Here is a 10,549-nt window from a genome sequence, read left to right as displayed (position 1 = left end):
CATGGAGCCGAGTTGCCTAACTCGATAGTCTGTAACGCGAAAACACCCAGCTGGAGACGTTAAAAAAAAATGGCCTGCTGGCCTGTAGCAAAGGCAGTCGACGGATGATTTGAAAGCTGGCACCAACAAAATGGAAACAACAACGGTAAAATTTTCCTGAGACATTAAAGGCGTATGTCTAGCTGGACTGGGGCTGAGCGCTGGCTTGTATTTTAACCGGATAACTGGATCAGGCTGGCTTCTAGGAAACGGAGTCCAGTCTTTAAAGGACTGCCTAAAAATATGTACCGTCGTGTAGTTGAACAAGCGAACAAGCTGCTTTGTCCTGGAATGTGTTTGTTTCTTTTAATTGTTTCCAGCACGGAGGCCTTGTTAAGACCAGCGTTGTTGTTGTCACCGATATTATCGAGACGGTCAGAAGAGAACCCACACTTTGCGCAATGTCACAGGTTTCTGCTGAGGTATATCACTCACGGTGGCGGAGGCGTTGACGTTTCTGCCGAGAGCCACACGACCGGTCGTTAGCGCGCATAGCTCTGTTATAGGGGGGATGGTTATCGGCTGGGGGGCAGGAAGCACAGTGCGCCTCCCCGTCGGCATGGCAAGCAGGGCGGGCTGCACTGCGGGCGCCAGCACAACAAAGCGAGCGTTGTTGCGGTCGGAAGCGTTTACTTCTGCGCGCGCTGCAAAAGTATGCAAGATGGGGGGAAGAAAGAAGGGGGCTTCGATAATGACAGCCTTTATTTTTGTTTTCTTTTGAAGTCCTTCCTTTGTCTCGAGGTTGATTGTGAAAAACCAAGTGTAAAAACTAATTCGTGTCCGAGTAATGCTTTTTCAACATTCGCAAACATTTTTGTCGTAAAAAATATTTTAAAAATTTTAGTTTCAAAATTCCATCCACTATTATGTTGTTGTTTTTTAGGGGGGGGTTGTAGAGGCTTTTTCAGTGGATCGGGGCGATGCCCCGCTCGACTTTACTCCATATAATTCGCACCGTCGGTTTACGGTGTTCAGCCGTGGCCGGTCCTGTATTTTCCGGTAGATAACCCATCAGCTCTGCGGGGCCGCGACCCCTGCGCCGTCGGGTCCCGAAGGGTCGGACGGCTCTCTGCTGGGTCCGGGGCTGGCGGCTGGCTGGGCCCCGCGGCCCGCCCGACCCGACGCGGGGCTCCGTGTCGACTTACTCCGTGCCATTGCCCATTTAATTAATGCCAAACCTGGGGATCCCCAGCTGCCGGCTTGCGCACGACCGCCCCGGAAAGAACAAGACACGAAAAAGCGAAAGTGAGGGAACGCACGAAGCGCCGAAGAAAAATACGCACCCTGCCGATTCCTTCGTTTTCCTTCTCTTTTTTGCTGTTCACGTTTGGAAGGACACCCTCGGCCTGGCCGGCCGGTGCGGGTCACTGCGTTCTTCTTTTATCGAGTTTTCTGACCTTTCGCCCCCGCCCCTCCATTTTTTTATTTTTTTTTTGCTATACTTTACCCCCTCGTTGTCCTACGTGCGTTGGAATGATGTAGAAATGGCGTCGTAATAACGCCGTAAAAACGCCCGCGGGCCGCGTGAACCGGGAGTCACCTCCCCCTCGGCTTCCTGAATGGCGAGCAGCAGCAGAGCAGCGGCGGAGCCATGGCGCTGACGGCCCTCTTCATGTCCTATCACCCCCAAGCTCGCTGTCGTAACCGGCGGAAATTGAACGCGCGTTGTCGAAGACAGTAACGCTGCTGGAGACGTCTGCTTACGATTCGCACGCCTCGGACTGCAAAAGCAAAGCGGAGTCACACGACAGACTCGTCGGCGTCGGCTTCCTATGTTGGGTGTGGGTTCGCAGTGAATGTTCGATGTACATTTCTATACACCCAGAAGACCGTTTAGTCCAGAGAACCAAATTCAAAACCGAAGAAATTTTAGCTCTTGGGACTAAAATTTGTCCGTTAGCGATGAAATATTTTAGTCTACATGACTTAATTTGATCGGTGCGACTACATTTAGTTAAAAATTGGGTCACTAAATTTGAGTTGGTTTTAGGAACTAAATTTTGTTTCTTACAACCCTGATTTAGTTGTATCAACTAAATGGTTCTATGAGTGTAGCATTTCACACATCGCCTTTCGCACCGTTCTTGTACACGCAAGAAAAATCGGAACTGGAAACGACCACCAAAGTTATTTATTTCTATTTGGTGAGATTGTGTGTTTCTCCAGGCAGGCTCCAGGCCGCCCTGGATGGGTCGGCCGCGCGGTCCGGTCCCGCCTGGAATCAATATCAAGTCTATTCCGGGCAGACCTCTTACCTTTCGGGACGGGTCACGGACGCGTGAAGCAGCGTGACGACTGGCGACTTCGTCTGTGTGATGTTGGCACCTCCGCCGCTAATAATGCACTGGAAAGTGTGTGAATGTATCACACACTTGTAAGTGTATGAATTGCTATTAGAACACGTGTTGACGCAAAGTGTACGAGTAGTTTGTCGGGAAAACTCTCACCTTTACGAGTCTAAATGGAAATTCACTCACCTAAATTTGTGTGCGTCGTTTCGTACACTTGGGTTTTCTACGTGGTTGAGGTCTGGAGGTTGAGGCGGGCTCACTTGATTTTTACCTTGAACCTAACCACCCCCAAATATAGCATTATATGTCTATATGTCATATATACAAATCAATATGTTAAAATCGGTTTAAATTTATCTTGAATAAGGTTTCATTTTGTGTATTTTCTCTTTTTGTTGCAGGTGAGTTTTTTGCAACACGCGGCCCTACCCCGGTGTTGCTGTGTCTGCCCGGCGACTGGCTCAGTCTCCTGCTTGCACCAGCTTCACGCTATCAGGCTCCGCGGTCCGCGTGATAGCCGAGCGTAGCCTCGAGACTGGAAGCAACGTGTGCGGGTGGGAGGTCGCGCCAACGTGTCGCAGTTTTCATGTGGTGCCGCGGAGCCCACTCCGTCATTTTATTCGTTAAACTGCTACTTTGTGGATGTGATGCATGTCGAGGTGAATGATTAACACAGAATGTATTTAGCATTGCTAAAAAATGGCCAACTTGTAATTTTGATTCGAGAACATATCGTACCGCCTACTCGACGATGAGCACATCTCTAGGGCGGTGGCTCGTCGACAGACGCCAGCTCGACGTCGCCGTGAGTCCGCCGCCGGTGGGCGCTCGCCTCCTCCGCCTCGATGTGCGTTTCGGGTGACCCTGGCACCCTGTGCAGCACCGTCATGCTGGTGTCGAGCCTTGGGTAGTACGAGACGGCCCGAGTGCGCGCGCGCGCCCACACGCACGCCGACACGCCCGCGCCGGCGCCCGCGCACACGAGCAGGACCACGAGCGCGCAGCCCCAGCCCGCGCACGCCGGCGCACGCGTCGCGGCGGCGGGTGTCGTGAGAGGGAGGAGCCTGGTGCCGGGGGTGCTGGTTGTGCGGGGAGTGCTGGTTGTGCGGGTAGCGCTGCTTGTGCGAGGAGTGCCGGTTGTTTGAGGAGTGCTGGTCGTGAGGGTTGTGCTGGGAATGCTGGTTGTGCGGGGTACGCTGGTTGTGCGGGGTATGATGGTTGTGCTGAGAGTGCTTGTTGTGAAGATTGTTCTGGTTGTTGGGAGTGTGCTGGTTGTGGGGAGTGTGCTGGTTGTGACGATTGAGCGAGGAGTGCTTGTTGTGCTGGTTGTGGGGGTTGTGCGGAGAGTGCTTGTCGCGCCGGCAGCCTGCTTGGTTGTGCGGGGACTGCTGGTGGTGCTGTTGCCGGCCTCGAGCATGCACTCGCAGTCGCACTTCTTGAAGGCCAGGTAGCACGCGTCCTTGCACCCCTGGCCCCCGCAGCCCGCGACACACGCCGTCTGCGTACGCGAACACCCCCTGCGCGCGAAGCACTTCTGGAACAGGCCCCAGTCCGCGCCGCCGCGCGGGTACCCGGCGCAGGAGCACTCGCAGTTCCACCGGCACATCGACGCACAGCTCCTGTCGCCCCTGCACTCGCCGCAGGTCGCAGAGCCGCACTGCAACACCAGCGGGACGGGTCAGTCGGCAACAATTGTCGTACAGAGTACGGGGAAATTGTCATTGGAATAAGTCGTGAAAAAACAATTCAAGATTGTAAAAAAATGTGCAAGCACTCCGTATCGACTTGTACGAAAATATTTTTCACAGTGGGTGGAGAGGGTTTTGAGAGCCAGAAAAAATGCGAATTTAAACGAGTTTTTTTTTTTTTTTTTTTTTTTTTTTTTTAACTTAAACATTTTCGGAAAACTTCAATTCCGAGGAGGAGAGCGCGGGGCAACACGAGGACGCTCACCTGGCGCTCGGCCTCGCACTGGGCCCACTTCCGCCTCTGCTCGGTGGCGGCGTGCGCGCGCTGCACGCACTCGCAGTGGCACCGGTTGTAGTCCAGGTGGCACGCGTCCTCGCACTCGCGCCGCCCCCAGCAGCCCGCGTCGCACGCCAGGTACTTGTCGCCGCACTGCCTCTCGCCGTCGTAGCACGCGCGCCACGGGCCGTAGTCCGTGCCGCCCGGCGGGTACCCGCCGCAGCCGCACTCGCAGCCCCAGCGGCACATGTGCGCGCAGCTGTCGTCGCCCGGCCGGCAGCCGCAGCCGGTCGCGTTGTGGCACTGCGACACGGGGTTGCGAGGGGAACGTTTCACTCAAAGAAGTCAGTAGTGACTCCAAAGTCAAATTCAGAAAAATCAGGAAAAAGTCACAAAACTCTATGAAAAATCGATTTTACAGCAAAAAATCTCAATCAAGAATCGATCTTGAAAGCAGATGATACAAATTTATGAATAGGGCTATGTTTTTATTTTATCTCATTTGCTGCAATCTGTTTGGTTGCTTGCAATCTTGCAATTCGGTGGCCTAGTGGCGTAGAGGACATCATATACGCGGAGGGCAGGCTGGCCCAGTATTGTTAGGCAGGGCAAGGAAGGGGCTTACCCAGCGCGACACTCAGCCAGCCAGCCGGACACTATTCCCCCAGCGCACAAATATGTGATTTCCGGTTTTGCTCTTAGTTCTCTCTTTCCTGCTTATCGAGAGTAAAAGCTAGCTGACGCCTTATCTTGACAGCAGAGGTACAAATTTAAGAATAGGTCTGTGGTTTGTGTTCTAATTTTCTATCAAACTAGCTTAAAGTTACCTTAAAGTAAAGAGACCTTCAATTTACTTATATTCTTTATGTTAAGTCAATAATGGGCACTTAAGTTAATCATCTGCTAAAAGAAGAGCAAAATTATTGGTTACACTCTAAAAAAAATCAGTACAAAATTCTGTAACATTGTTACGCAGTAATTCACATATCACATGTTACAGAAATTTGTATCATTTTTGATACAGATTTTAATCTGTAACATGGATACGAAAATCTGTATCACCTGATACAGAACCTTTTTGGGATTTTAAAATAGTAATTCTTTTTCTAGTTACTCTTCCTCCCTTTCCTCCTCTTCTTTTTTTCTGGGGATCTAACTCATTTGATTTAATTTAAAGGAATGCTTCTTGCCGCACCGGGAGTTGAACCCCAGACCCTCGGATTAGGAAGTCGCGCCTTTACCCGCGCGGCCACCCAGGCTACCTAAGGAGAGGTCCGCTGGAACCCGGGGTCATGCCACCGGGGCTCCCGGAGACCGTGCCAACCAAGTTCCATAATTCTGTATCCAGGGATACAGAAAATTGTATCCAACGTTACTTGATTTTGTATCTGTTACAGAAATTAGTAACATTTACGTAATTTTGTAACATTTTGATCAGATTACAGAATTTTGTACCCATGTTACATGTTTCCATATCACAAAAGCCTGATACAGAATTCTGTATCAAATTTGATACAGAATTCTGTATTATTTTTTAGAGTGTACCAATGTCGGCCTGGGCGCGTGGAAACTCACCTGATCCCTCTCGCACTCGGCCCACTCCCGCCGCTGGTCGGTGGCCGAGCGCCGCGGCCGCTGGTGTCCGAGCCCGCTGGTCAGCTGGGCGGCGTTGTCGTGCTCCAGGCGGCCCGGCGCGCCGGTACTCACGGGGAAGCATGGCCCGGGGTGCAACAGGGACAGTCCTGGGGGGAAACCTACACTGTTAAAAATTCTGTACCCAGAAACAGAATTCATACAGATCGTCCTGTACTTTTATACTACGGTCAAAATCTGTTCGACTGGTATTTGACGGATAAGGACTTATGCCATTGCTTGAAAAGAAATTTCCTCCAGAATAAAGCACAGTGCAAACTACAGGATTACACTGTTTTCAAAATTACCAGCCCATTCTGTAGTTATTTTCTGTTGTAATTTTTAACAGTGTAGAGTATGCGTATACGAAGTAACATGCACTTGCAAGTGTGCACCTTCTCTGTTGAGCACTTCCCACGCAGTGAGTGAGGCAGTGGGCATCCAACCTATAAGGAAGTTTTAAGCCTTCGCACACTTGGTTTATCAGTGGGACTTGGTTTTCTTAAACTTAACGGCACCCCCCCCCCCCAAAAAAAAAAAATACTTCAGCGTTTTTGAAACAGATTTTGAAATTTAAAGTACTGTAAGTCCCGGGATATACTCTTTCGGGTGAGTGTACTGACCGGGGGTGGAGCAGCGCAGGTCGCACTGGCTGCGGTAGGTGCGCTGGTCCGAGCCGCACACCTCGGCGGCCGGGTCCTGGGCCGGGCACGGGCAGGAGGCGGCGAGCGGCAGCAGAACCACGATCATCGTGGCGGCCTGCATCCTGGGGCTGTACTCGTCGGCGTGGACCTCAGCCGGCTGCTCGCGAGTGACTGACTCATGCCTTGCTGCAGCCGCATCTGTTCTCCAGGACGCTGCCCGCTGATAACCCCGCCCCCCAGTGCTCCTGGTAAAGGCGATAGCGAGGGGGAAATCACTTGCGAAATAGCTCGTACACCTTCCCCCGAAATAGTCCGATATAAAGGCGAAATAGAGGCGAAATAGAGCGAAATAAAGACGAAATAGACGCGAAATAGCCTGAAATAATCCGAAATAGGCGGGAAATAGCCGAAATGGCAGGAGAAATAACCGAAATGGTAGGAGAAATACTACGAAATAGTCCGTACGCTTCGAACCCTAGTGATTTCCTCCTCGGGCGATAGTCAAAGGAACCAAGAAACATATACAAAAGTGGTACGCTTTTATTTTGTTAGGCACTTATTACGGTCATTTTTACGGAACATTTTTAAGTGCGTTTGGTACTTGAATCAAGCGGGTTTCTCTCAGAACAAGGGAAATTACTCTTGAATCAAGTGCAAAATGCACTTTATTTCGATTAAGAGCATTGCTCTAAAATCAAGAATCCAGCGTTCTTTTTGATACAAAAACATCAGTCTTTAAAAACATTCCTTGAATGCAGTGGCATATCAGAGGCACATCGCTCGACCGGCGGCTTCGATACAGGCAGCAGTTCGACGTCGCCGTTGGTCCTGGTCTGGGGGTGCGGGGCGGGCTTGGCCACCGTGCTGGGGGCGTAGCCTATGATGCAGCAGGTGACGGGGGCCCGCGCGCGCGTCCACGCGCACAGGGCCGCGCCCACGCACACGAGCGCGCACGCGAGCACGAGCAGGAGCGCGCAGCCCCAGCCCTCGCACACCAGCGCCGACCTGGGGGGCTCCCCGGGCGGGGCGGCCGCGGCCGTGCTGGGGGCGCTGGTGGTGGTGCTAGTGGTGCTGGTGGTGGGAGTGTTGGTGGGGCTGGTAGTGCTAGTGGTGCTGGTTGTGCTGGTAGTGCTAGTGGAGCTGGGAGCGCTGGTGCTGCTATTTGTGCTGGGAGCGCTGGTGGCACTAGTGGTGCTGGTGGTGCCGGTTGTCGTGCTGGCCGCGCTGGACTGGTTGCCGGCCCGCTGGGCACACTCGCAGTCACACTTCTTGTAGTCCAGCCAGCACGAGTCCTTGCACTCCTGCCCTCCGCAGTTCCCCAAACACTCCAAGTATTTGCTCGTGCACCGCCTCTCTATGTGGCACTCCCTCCACAGGCGGTAGTCCATGTCGCCAGGTGCGTACCCGCCGCACGCGCACCAGCAGTTCCTCCAGCACATGAGCTGGCATTCCGCGTCGCCCCCGCCGCACTCTGAGCAGGTCGCACCCGCGCACTGCAACACGGGGCGGTCAGTCAGCGGGAGCAGGGTGTCAGCCTGCCGCTCGGCGCGCACACTCACCTGGTCCGCTTCACATTCCTCCCACTTCCGCTTCTCCTCGCTGACCGAGCGCCGCCGCCGGTGCAGGTCGCGCCCGCCGGGCAGCTGGGCGGCGTTGTCCAGGCGGCCCGGGGCGGCCGTCTCCCTGGCGGAGCACGGCCCGGGGTGGGCCAGGAGGACACCTGTGGGGCAACAGGCAGTCCTTAATACGACGTGCGCCTCGCGACGTGCAATCGAGGGGGAAACGACTCTGAGATCTCGCGTGTACAACGGATTACCCGTACAGAAAAAAAGAGATCTAGAATGTCTCCAGCCGAGACATCGTAGAGACATATTGAAGACGACATGCAGACTGCTACGAGACATTCTGGAGATAAAATTGGAGTCACCCTAGAGCCGTGTTGGAGACAACGTAGAGATATTCTCGAGTCATCGCGGTGTCTCGTAGGTGTATCCATAAAGTCTCGAAAAGGAGTCTGCCTCGAGGCAATGCCGAGACATTTCTCGGGAGACACCGTAGAGACATTCTGGAGTCATGTCCGGAGACATTTCGACGTCAGAGGCGAGACCTGTGGGAGGCACCGTGGAGACATTCTAGAGACGGCGCGCAGCAGAAATCAGTAAAAACGGAACGGGAGGGCGCGCCGCAGCGCGCCGCAGCGCGCCGCCAGTCCGACTCGAACCGAGAACTTCTCGCTTCCCAGTCGGGTGCTGTATCCACTAGGCCATAGTGAACACAGGAGGGGAGCGAGGCGGAACACTGAGCAGTAGCTGACTAGCCTGTGTCTCGGAGATGCCTGGTCCGCCAGTCACCGCTCTGACGTCGAAATGTCTCCGGACATGACTCCAGAATGTCTCTACGGTGTCTCCCTAGAAATGTTTCGGCATTGCCTCGAGGCAGACTCCTTTTCGAGACTTTATGGATACACCTACGAGACACCGCGATGACTCGAGAATATCTCTACATTGTCTCCAACACGGCTCTAGGGTGACTCCAATTGTATCTCCAGAATGTCTCGTAGCAGTCTGCATGTCGTCTTCAATATGTCTCTACGATGTCTCAGCTGGAGACATTCTAGATATCCTTTTTTCTGTACGGGTTTCCGTATGTACTCTCGGTGGTGAGTGTACTGACCGTGGTTGTCGCAGCGCAAAGGGCACCCCCCCCCCCCAAAAAAAAAAAAAAAAAAACACTACTTCAGCGTTTTCGGAACATATTTTGGAATGTAGAGTACTGTAAGTCCCCGGATATACTCTTTCGGGTGAGTGTACTGACCAGGGGCGGTGGAGCGAAGGTCGCACTCGCTGCGGTAGGTGCGCTGGTCCGAGCCGCACACCTCTTGCTCGGCGGGCGCGGCCGGGCACGGGCAGGAGGCGGCGAGCGGCAGCAGAACCGCGATCATCGTGGCGACCAGCATCCTAGGGCTGTACTCGTCGGCGTGGACCTCACCCGGCTGCTCGCGAGTGACTGACTCATGCCTTGCTGCAGCCGCATGTGTCCTCCAGGACACTGATAACACCGCCCCCAGTGTTCCTGGCTGGTAAAGGCGATAGTCAAAAGAACACAGAAACATATACAGAAGTTGCGCGCTTTTATTTTTTGGGGCACTTACTGTCACTTTTATAGTACATTTTCAAAGTGCATTTGGTACTTGAATCGAGCGGGTTTCTCTCAGAACAAGGGAAATTGCTCTTGAGTCAAGTGCAAAATGCTTTTTATTTCTAAAATCAAGAATCCAGCGTTCTTTGTGATACGAAAGTATCAGTCTTTAAATCAAAAACATTCCTTGAATGCAGTGGCATATCGAAGGCATCTCGCTCGACCGGCGGCTTAGATATAGGCAGCAGTTCGACGTCACCGTTGGTACTGGTCTGGGGGTGCGGGGCGGGCTGGGCCACCGCGCCGGGGGCATAGCCAATAAAGCAGCAGACGGCCGAGGCCGGCGCGCGCGTCCGCGCGCACAGGGCCGCGCCCACGCACACGAGCGCGCACGCGAGCACGAGCAGGAGCGCGCAGCCCCAGCCCTCGCACACGGGCGCCGGTGGCGACCTGGGGGGCTCCACGGGGGTGACGGCCGCGGCGGTGCTGGGAGCGCTGGTAGTGCTAGTGGTGCTGGGAGCCCTTTTAGTGCTGGTGGAGCTGGGAGCGCTGGTGGTGCTGGGAGCGCTGGCGCTGGTGGTGCTAGTGGTGCTGGGAGCGCCGATGGTGCTGGGAGCACTAGTGGTGCCGGTAGTTGTGCTGGCCGCGCTGGACTGGTTGCCGGCGCGCTGGACACATTCGCAGTCACACTTCTTTAAGTCCAGCCAGCACGAGCCCCTGCACTCGTCCCCTCCGCAGTTCCCCAAACACTCCCAGTATTTTCCCGGACACTGCGTGTAGCACTCCCGCCACAGGCGGTGGTCCATGCCGCCCCTTGCGTACCCGCCGCACGCGCACTCG

General features: G+C 54.0%; 1 protein-coding gene across 4 annotated transcripts; it reads right to left on the bottom strand.

The window, feature by feature from the left end:
• Window positions 1–3,010: 3,010 nt before the first annotated feature.
• Window positions 3,011–10,256, bottom strand: LOC113209562 (uncharacterized). 4 transcript variants are annotated; one of them, XM_052271396.1, is made up of 5 exons: window positions 9,522–10,256; window positions 6,551–6,686; window positions 5,871–6,037; window positions 4,284–4,598; window positions 3,011–3,987 (listed from the first exon to the last, which is right to left on the bottom strand). In XM_052271396.1, exons 1-5 carry the CDS (start codon window positions 9,681–9,683, stop codon window positions 3,094–3,096), a joined length of 1,674 nt encoding a protein of 557 aa, XP_052127356.1. In that variant the 5' UTR covers window positions 9,684–10,256; the 3' UTR covers window positions 3,011–3,093. The 4 variants fall into 4 exon arrangements, with proteins under 4 accessions (XP_052127356.1, XP_052127355.1, XP_026282940.1 ...); XM_052271395.1 differs by having other exon boundaries at window positions 6,551–6,719; window positions 9,555–10,256; XM_026427155.2 differs by lacking the exon at window positions 9,522–10,256 and having other exon boundaries at window positions 6,551–7,286.
• Between the last annotated feature and the right edge of the window lie 293 nt (window positions 10,257–10,549).

The sequence above is a fragment of the Frankliniella occidentalis genome, unplaced genomic scaffold, assembly GCF_000697945.3.
Source record: "Frankliniella occidentalis isolate FOCC.00 unplaced genomic scaffold, Focc_3.1 Scaffold160, whole genome shotgun sequence".
NCBI lineage: Eukaryota > Metazoa > Arthropoda > Insecta > Thysanoptera > Thripidae > Frankliniella > Frankliniella occidentalis.
This window is presented reverse-complemented; position numbering and strand designations above follow the sequence as displayed.

Excerpts from the sequence above, each read along its gene's own strand:
- LOC113209562 (XM_052271396.1), bottom strand. The coding sequence starts at position 9,683 with ATGTTTCTGTGTTCTTTTGACTATCGCCTTTACCAGCCAGGAACACTG. Across the intron at positions 6,038-6,550 it reads CCTGCGCTGCTCCACCCCCG|GACTGTCCCTGTTGCACCCC; the intron begins GTCAGTACACTC and ends GTTTCCCCCCAG. Across the intron at positions 3,988-4,283 it reads AGTGCGAGGCCGAGCGCCAG|TGCGGCTCTGCGACCTGCGG; the intron begins GTGAGCGTCCTC and ends CTGGTGTTGCAG.